Source organism: Berghia stephanieae, chromosome 6 (genome assembly GCF_034508935.2).
Source record: "Berghia stephanieae isolate SIO BIC M18660-M18661 chromosome 6, UCSD_Bste_1.3, whole genome shotgun sequence".
NCBI classification, from domain to species: domain Eukaryota; kingdom Metazoa; phylum Mollusca; class Gastropoda; order Nudibranchia; family Aeolidiidae; genus Berghia; species Berghia stephanieae.
Genome location: NC_088365.1, coordinates 65,023,564 through 65,033,563, shown reverse-complemented (window position 1 = coordinate 65,033,563; position 10,000 = coordinate 65,023,564). Strand labels below are relative to the sequence as shown.

The 10,000-nt window shown below is 38.4% G+C and overlaps 1 protein-coding gene across 1 annotated transcript in view; it reads right to left on the bottom strand.

The window, feature by feature from the left end:
• The window catches only part of LOC144975458 (uncharacterized), a 9,292-nt gene extending 4,278 nt beyond the window's left edge, over positions 1-5,014 (bottom strand). The window contains exons 1-2 of the mRNA XM_078919553.1: positions 4,889-5,014; positions 1,051-2,671 (exon numbers count right to left, since the gene is read on the bottom strand). Of these exons, the coding sequence (XP_078775679.1) occupies positions 1,051-2,665 (1,615 nt within the window). The 5' untranslated portion in view covers positions 2,666-2,671; positions 4,889-5,014. The remainder of the gene's footprint in view (positions 1-1,050; positions 2,672-4,888) is intronic.
• Between the last annotated feature and the right edge of the window lie 4,986 nt (positions 5,015-10,000).

Sequence of the window (10,000 nt, the reverse complement as noted above, 5' to 3'; positions counted from 1 at the left end):
TCCATGAAGGAATATAGATAATTCATCAAACAAGATGTCTGATGTCAACATGAATCACCCATGTTGTGCAATTGAGCAAATTGGAGGTTAGTAATCTTGCTTAATTAAAGGAAATCCACAGTGAAATGCCTTAACCACTCGGCCACTTCGCCCTCCAAAGGTTGTCTAAGGTGGGATAAATACATGAATTGTTTTACTCTGTGGTATTCAAAACTTATATTTATCGTATGGCATGGGTCAAAGGTCAGATTTGCACGGTCCTACATTTGAACTCGATGATTGTGAATGGAATTACATGAATTTCTTCATCTATCTAATTTATTTTGCAATTAAACTTGTGCAATATCCACGAAACGTGTTCAAAGCGCTTTAAAAAGAAGTCCTCGGCCAACGGCAACACTTAACATGTAGGAGGAGACGTGACACCTCTTAGGTGAATTTACAATTTTCTTTCTGACAGAGACAACGTCGTTAACTGCTAGGTACTCATTCATTTTACACCTCATTACGACGTGAGAACGCGAGTAAATAGCATTTTTTTTCAAGGACTCAACTATGTGCCGCTCAGAACGGGTCTTGAATCCATGACCTTCCGATCTGAAGGCGAAGGTCATACCACAAGATCATAGATCCGCACTTATACCAGATTGGCACAGTGGGTCACAAGATTGAGCTCTAATTTCTGTTTAAGGCTAAGCCATGCATTGCGATAGAATACCTACACTCGGACACGGTTTCCTCAAACTCCTCGGGACATACAAAAAAGTTCAGTGGAAATCGTGAACAAAGAATAATAAGGATAAATTTCGGGACATTCAAATGAGTTTGAGAAAACCGTATGTTCGAGGAAATCGTGTTTGAGGATACCGTACACGAGTGTATAATGGAAAACTCAGTAAAATTCAATTACATACATTTCCATGTAAGCCGGGAATAGAAAAATATAAGCGAAATAAATACAGGGAAACAAGAACTATATATTATGTTAGGAGCGAGGCCGATTAGCAGAAGCCTTTGCTGAATCCAACAGAGGTCCTGGTTGAACCTTACTTGACTGTTCTGCTGTTCTCCAAGCTTGTGGTTTCTCAGCTGTCTTGGCTGGTTCCTTTGTGGTGAATTGAGTTGGTGCTTCAGTTGGGGGTTGAGGAGGTGCCTCTGTAGGAGGTTGAGGTGGTGCTTCTGTAGAAGGCTTAAGTGGGCCTGCCGTGAAAGGCTCAGGTGGTACTTCTGTAGGAGTTTGAGGTGTTGCCTCTGTAGGAAGCTGAGAGGGTGCTTCTGTAGGTGGTTGAGGTGGTGCTTCTGTAGAAGACTTAAGTGGGCCTGCCGTGAAAGGCTCAGGTGGTACTTCTGTAGGAGTTTGAGGTGTTGCCTCTGTAGGAAGCTGAGAGGGTGCTTCTGTAGGTGGTTGAGGTGGTGCTTCTGTAGAAGACTTAAGTGGGCCTGCCGTGAAAGGCTCAGGTGGTACTTCTGTAGGAGTTTGAGGTGTTGCCTCTGTAGGAAGCTGAGAGGGTGCTTCTGTAGGTGGTTGAGGTGGTGCTTCTGTAGAAGACTTAAGTGGGCCTGCCGTGAAAGGCTCAGGTGGTACTTCTGTAGGAGTTTGAGGTGTTGCCTCTGTAGGAAGCTGAGAGGGTGCTTCTGTAGGTGGTTGAGGTGGTGCTTCTGTAGAAGACTTAAGTGGGCCTGCCGTGAAAGGCTCAGGTGGTACTTCTGTAGGAGTTTGAGGTGTTGCCTCTGTAGCAAGCTGAGAGGGTGCTTCTGTGGAGGTTTTAGGTTGCGCTTCTGTGGAAGGCTGAGGTGGTGCCTCTGAATGAGATTGGGTAGTTGAGTGCATGGATGGATGGTGGGTTGTAAGACATGGACAAAAACATGTGGAAGATTGTGTTGGGTGTTGTGTCGGAGATTGAGTTGAATGTGCCGGTGTCTGTGTATGTGGTGCTTGTGTGGGTGCGTGTGTAGGAGCTTGTGTTGTAGGGGAGGCTGTAGTTGTTCTATCATCTTTGATCACACAAAAGGTTTCTGGAATCTTCTGAGGAATGTCATGCTTATGGGCAGTACTGTCGTAAGCTGTCCAAATGTACGAGTCATCATCTTTTACAACCACCATGTCATCGCCATCCTCCCAAGCAGCATCAACGTCACAGGGTAGACCAACATCCGGCAGGTAACCAGCATCCGAAGTTCCAAAAATACCTCCCAGAAATTTTTCGTAGTCGAAAAATTTCTTAACAAAACTCGATGCCGTGTCTATGAATGGCTTTTTCAAAAAGTGGCAACCTTTAAAGAAATGAATAAACCCCATTCTCTTGGCTGCAGCGTCTACACCATTCTTCAGAAATGAGTCAATGCCACTGGCTTCATTAGGTCCTTCAGGAGAATTTCCACCGATGTATTTATAATACTCGTGGCCGTGGAAGAACAGGCCAGGCTTGTCTCGACTACAACGGCTGCACGAAAGTGACGCATCAGGCTCGAAATCAAATCCAAGGTCAGACACGGGTTTGAAATCGCTGGCTTCCTCATGACGGGAGATTTCCACATAATGGGACCCATTGGTGAGGTAGAACGTTCTCCCTATATAGAAGCCAGTTTGGATTGGGTAACAGGTTGATGATATCGAGATGGTCACGGAAAGGAGGCATAACGCCAAGTAAACTGGCCCTGACATTTCGGCCTGTAATAGTAAAAGAAAAAGTAATGATAATAGGTTTTATCTTCTGAAAACGACAAACCAGGATAATATATGAGTTCGGTGACTTTCAAAACGTACTAAATCCCATTTTCACCATTCAAAGAAAATCGCAATTTTTAAATGTCATTTATCTATTGACTTAAAGAGGGAAACACGTGTCTTGCATGCTTCATAGAACAATACCCTGAATGTTCTGAAACTCCAAATTTTCTCTGGTGATTTTCTATGGAGTCCAAAAGATGGCTTGAGTTTTTTAAACTCATTTTCTATCTGGTTGTGACTTAGGACATTTTAAAAGTCATCTACTCATATATCTCTACAATGCCTTATACATAACATACTATTGAAACAATCTTAATAAACCAAAATTTGTATTTGATTATGACCTGCATTAATCATATTCGTATCTTCAAATTCGAATTCAATTCTTTGTCGATCCATTTCTGAAATGTGTTAACAGAACCAGCGATTTTGTTCGTTATTTCAACAACAAAAATTTATGTTCTTGTTTGTTTTAGATATAATACCATTCCAATGTTAACTAAACGATGAACTTAAGAACTTTGTCTAAATTTAGTATTACATCTTGAAATATCAATTTTAAAATTTATCACCTCTTGTACTTTTTGTACTTTTTATCTTAAACCCCTTACACTATCCATCTTTGCATGTAGCCAGTTGCTCACTCACACCTGAATCAAATGAGGTAATATGTGTAAAGTGCCCCTAGCAAAGAACACAACGTCGGAATAAGAATTTTTTACGATCATTGTCACTCATCTGGTCGTTGATCATACTTAACATTGCTTGTGACAAGACGAGACACCACGACGATGACCCAGCGAGCTAGACACGAGATTTTCAGGTTAAAGTGATCAGAGTTGTGAGAGTGTAAACTTGTGAAGAAAAAATTGAGCTTTTATATAGCGCAATATCTACTTAACGTGCTCTAAGCGCTTTACAAAGGGTCCCTGGCCAACAGCAACACATAACACATAGGACGACATGACGCCTATTAGGCGATATTACAATTTTTGTCGGACAAAGACCGCCAGATACTCATTCTACACCCTGAGTACGGAAAGAGAATGTGAGTAAAGAGCCTTTTCCAAGACTCAAATTATGCACCGAGCAAGGCTCGAACCCATAACTTACCGATCTGAAAGCGAGTGTCATACCGCTAGACCACATAGTCGCACAGAGAAGGAATTTGAAATGTTGTATAGAAACCTAGTAAATGAAAGTAATCAAGTTGAACACAAGAGCCGCTGGCGACGTGTTCTTATTCGCAGGTCTGATAACCCGAATCGTTACAATAGTGTAATGGAAATTCTCCCAAACCAAAGAAAAAAAAATTGTTCATTACAACAATGTTAAATCAAGTCCATAATTGCGTTCGATTACCAGACCTGAAAATATATGCACGTCAGACGTTGGCTTTGCTATAATATTATTTGGATGTAAGAAAATCAACTTGTACATATTTACAGGTCTGGTAACAGAAACGCAAATACAGGCTTGATTTAACATTGATGTGGTAGATAATATTTTGTGTTGAAAAGTGCATCAGAGCCATAGGCCTATGGAGCCGAAGTTTATTCCGGTTTCTATAGCGTGAAACGGACAATAGCAATTGCTTGCTACACTTTGGATAGGACATTAGTCTGTTTTTCTTTTCTTTGTTCAACTTTTTTGTTTGTTTGTTTGTTTAATTTTTATATTGTTTTGTTTTGGGTCCATTCACAACAAAAATGGAAACGCTACAACGCACTTTATTTGAATAATAATAAAATGTTACATTGAATGACATCATCAGTCGGATGGTGAAAAGGTTTGAACTAAGATATTGCCAAGTTTAGTTAGAATGTCAATTTTTATCAAAATGAGTTCTTGTCATAAATGATTAAATCAACCCTTTTTTCTACATATTCGGGAAATGTCAAAGCATAATTTCACTTTTAAATATTTTTTTTACAGCTATCCAGTCAAGTTGAAAAAGTATGAAACTTGAGAAAAGTCGCTGGATACCTTTCCCATACATCTGACCATAACTTCATGAAAAATCACCCGATTTACTTCAAATAAAGATTAAAATGCTCTGGGGAGCATACTATTCTTTCAGAAAATGCAAATCCTAAATGTTCACTTTCCGACTGATTATATTATGCACTGCCATAAATATTGGGAAATCCTACTCACCTTTTTAGAAATCTTGTTTGTCCACCAACAAACAAGTGACTGTCATCAACATGCACACGAAAGATGGTTGAAGGTTATTGAAATGTCGAAATTCCAGTTTTATAGCCGAAACGTCATCATACCATCAGAAATACGACACGTCATCATTACTGGCATATCCCAATCACGCCCATATAATGACTACAGTCGTATCTCGTCGATCAGGGCTCTCACTCTCATAACCCATTTCCCGCATAAATCGATCATAAGGTAGTTAACAGTTAACGCTCCTCCGAAAGTTTACCAATAGACTTCAACAGTCGTGACGTCACTTCCTTCGTAATGGCGCATAGTAACTTAGTAACTGGTTCTAAACTATCGGAACAATGTGCTTTTATTGGAAGAGGGGGGGGGGGGGGGGGGGGGGGGGGGGGGGGGGATGATTGAAGGAGCCTTCTCTGATAATTTTATCTCTAAGCGCTGGAAACGCATAAGAAGTCATTCAGAGCCATTCGGACCATGGAGCCGGAGTTTATCCCTGTTTCTACAGCGTGAAACAGACAATAGCAATTGCTTGTTATCCTTTGGATATGAAACTAGTCTATCGCGAAGTACTTTCCGCCAAATCGAACAGACACAGCTACACATTCACAGCCGGGTGGGGGGGGGGGTGTCAGAAAGAAATCTCGACTGCAACCTGGATCGATCCCGGTCCCTTTGCGTGTGAAGCGAGTGCTCTACTTACTGAGCTATCGGGACCCCCGGAGACACATCAGCGCCTGGACATTTTTCTTCCTTTTCATTCAGTCCTTGGCTACAGTCCAAACCCTTTATTAGGAGTGTCACCCAACTTAGTTCTTCTCCTTTCCAGCTATCCTGCGTCTTGTTGTTTGGGGCTTTTCTTTCCCTTTCTTTCCCTTTGAAGTTCATCCGAATGCCACCGCAGAATCGTTCTTTCTCTCTCTCATCAAGGCATGACCAAACCAATGGTTGCAGTTAAGTTTTATACATGCTGTGCGCTTGGCAAAGAAGCTCACAACATTGCCATCCAGAAATATAACGGACCAACACAACAAAACTATATTTATTATCCGTGAACGTCTGGTTAATACAGTTTAGTGAGAATTACTCATAAACATTGATGGAAAAACTAATAACAAAGACCTGAGAGACGTCAACTTCGTTCTATCTATAGATAGTGTGCGCTTGGCTAAGAAGCTCATAACATTGCCATCCGGAAGTATAACGGACCAACACACAAAATTGCGTGTATCCATGAACGTTTATAATCAGTTAAACACAGTTCAGTGAGCATTACTTATAAACGCGGAAGGCAAAAAACAATAACAAAGACATGAGTGACGTCAACTTCGTTCTATCTATATATTATGTGCAATCAACCATGACGTTCAATATAGATAGTTTGCGCTTGGCTAAGAAGTTCACAACATTGCCACCCGGAAGTATAACGGACCAACGGACAAAACATTGTGTAACCATGAACGTTTATAATCTGGTTCATTACAGTTTAGTGAGAAGTGCTCATTAACGTGGATGGCAAAAAACAATAACAAAGACATGAGTGACGTCACCTTCGTTCTATCAATATTTAATAACAAATCTGACTTGTTAACTGTCGTACTCTGGAAAAACACGTATTTTAAAATTTGGCCAGAAATCCCGTACTTAGAATATCAATCGATTTAAATGAGCCTCATCTTGGCAAAAACTCTCAAACTTTTGACCTCTCGAGGCCTTCTTTAACTCTCTCCTTACCGATCAATTTCAGTATTTTCCCAAAGTGGCAGGGATTTCCAGCAGAAAAAGTGATTCTTTAAACTCAAACAATCTCTCTACAAAACAACGTTATGTTCTTAATGATCAAACAAATATCATAGTGATCTACAAAATAAATCTGAATAAGAAAAAAATGTATATTATGTCGGAACAAATGTGACGATTTTGCTGTAGGTGGTAAGGAGAGGGTTAAATTCCAGGTTTGAGAGATGAGGGTCCTTTAAATCGGTCGATGTTTGATGTACGTTTTCTGGCCAAATTTTTAAATACTTGGTTGTTTGTTTTTTTGTTTTTTTTTTTTGTGTTTTTTTGTTTTTTGTTTTGGGGGGGGGGGGGGGAGAAGGGGGGGGGGGGGGTTCATTGTACTGCAGTTAACTGGTTAATTTTCAGCAATATAGTTGATGCCGATATGACTCCAGCTTTAAGGCACGAAGTGATCGTATAATATTGATAGTAATAATAATAATAATAATAATAATAATAATAATAATAATAATAATAATAATAATAATAGTAATAATAATAATAATAATAATAATAATAATAATAATAATAATAATAATAATAATAATAATAGTAATAATAATAATAATAATAATAATAATAATAATAATAATAATAATAATAATGAGGATGATACTACTACTACTACTACTACTACTACTACTACTACTACTATTACTACTACTACTACTACTACTACTACTACTACTACTACTACTACTACTACTACTACTACTACTAGTACTACTACTACTACCACTACTACTACTACTACTACTACTAATAATAATAATAATAATAATAATAACAATAATAATGAATACATAAATAGATAAATTGATTAATTAATTAATTAATAGATTAACTACTTAATTGAGAAGTAAATTAATTAATTAATTAAAAATTATATAATATTAATAGCACATACATGCAAAACGCGATGTTAAAAATATGATTTGGCACAGTCAATATGATTTTTTTTATAATTATAAAACTTGACATATCAAGTACACAGTTTATTCAAAGATTAATATGCGTCATATAAATCCAATACGGGCGATACTGGTAGGTCGATCTGATTGCAATGATAGTTTACTCTATTCAGGCCTAGTTAACAAGTTGTGTCAATCTATATGAAATGAAGGTGCAACTATTTATTTATGGATTGGACTGGATTAGATTCAGACAAAATACATTACATAATATCGTTTTGGCTCTAAAACGAATACTTTAAATATCGATCGATAAAAAGTACCCACAATTTGTGAAAATTGTCTAAAATCTCACATTTCAATGATGTGTCTCAGGGTTTTTAGACATTTTGGCAAGTTAAGAATTATTAGGATTCATGGATATGAACATTGACGTCGGTAAAACTTTTCTGACCAAATCCAAATAATAGTATTTAGTCAGGATGCAGCAATCTCTGATCGTGGTACTTTGAAAAATACACAACAAAAAACAATTATAAAATTTTGGCCCGGAAAAATTGTCCTTAAAATTTCGATCCATTAAAATAACCTTCATCTCGTCAACAACTCTCGAACCTGAGACTATAATAAAGCACTTCATGGTGGAAGTCCCGGGTTTGATAGTTGTTGATAAGACGAGTGTCATTTTAATACATCGATATTTAAAGGACGAGTTTTTTTGGGTTTTTTTGGCCAAAATATTTTTTAAATAATGTTTTTTTTTCAGAGTGTGGAAGGTCGATTTCTATATAATTCTGTAATTATCTCATCTCTTGTTGCCCATCTACAAATGAGGCATATTGCGCAATATAAACAATTACCTGAGGGGTTTTTTTTTCTTTTCTTTTTCGTTTCAAAACGTAATGGGAGCCTTTTTAAAAAAAATATAATAATATATTCAATTTCGATGAATTATGTACCATGACATTATATATATATATATATATATATATATATATATATATATATATATATATATATATATATATTATTTGCAATCTTTGTATATCAATTAATTATAAAGCGGTTTGAGCACGTTTAGAAGATATTGCTCTATAGAAATGCTCTAGTTTTTTTTTTATAATGGGGGGGGGGGGGGGGGGGGGGGGGGAGGGGTTGTTGTTTTTATTTTTTATTGAAACTCGATTGTATAAAGATGGATGTGTCAAATGAATGTTTTTATAGCGACAATTGGATTCAATAGTCCGATGTCACGTCGCCCAGCAACGGCGGCCATCGTGGTTCTAAACAAAGAAAATCGGTACTTTTTATTCTTCATGCTGGCTAGAACTTTTCACATGTCTTGTGATCAGAATGTGTAAAAGTCAAAACATGATCAGATTTATATATTTTTTTCCTTTGGATACGTTTTTATGCTCGTCGGAGAAATATTTCATAAGGGCTTTCGCCATTGTTCCTATAGTTTAGAGCCGGTTACTAAGTTACCATGCGTCGTTTCGAGGGAAGTGACGTTACGACTGTTGAAGCGTATTACACATCGAATATTGATTATGACACGTATTTGTGTATTAGTATCAGATATCTAATGTTTTAAGTGTACTGCTTTATGGAAGTGAAAGCTGGAAAATGACATCCTCCTTAATACAGAAACTAGCCTTTCAGAACAAGTGTTTAAAAAGAATTTTTAATTTATTCTGGCCTACAAAAATAAGAACAGTGGATCTATTAAAGAAAGCTGACTGCACTAGCATTGATAGCCAAATAAAAAGAAGAAGATGGCGTTGGCTTGGTCATGTGGCCAGAATGGAAAAAGGGTCACTTCCCAAGACAGCCTTGTACTGGACAGCAGATGGGAAGAGAAAGCGGGGAAGACCCAAAGAAACCTGGCGAAGGACCATGGAGAAAGAATTAAAGGAAGCAGGTCTGTCCTGGAATACAACCACCGCAAAAGCAGCCGATCGCAAAAAATGGAGATGTCTGGTGGATGCCCTATGTGCCTCAAGGCCCGAAGAGGATGTCTGGTGGATGCCCTATGTGCCTCAAGGCCCGAAGAGGATTTCTGGTGGATGCCCTATGTGCCTCAAGGCCCGAAGAGGATGTCTGGTGGATGCCCTATGTGCCTCAAGGCCCGAAGAGGATGTCTGGTGGATGCCCTATGTGCCTCAAGGCCCGAAGAGGATTTCTGGTGGATGCCCTATGTGCCTCAAGGCCCGAAGAGGATGTCTGGTGGATGCCCTATGTGCCTCAAGGCCCGAAGAGGATGTCTGGTGGATGCCCTATGTGCCTCAAGGCCCGAAGAGGATTAAGTAGTAGATATCTAATAATTGGAAATACCTCGTGATTTTGTGCTCAATATTATCATACCAACAATTGATGTTGTTTATAATATAAGATAAATTAT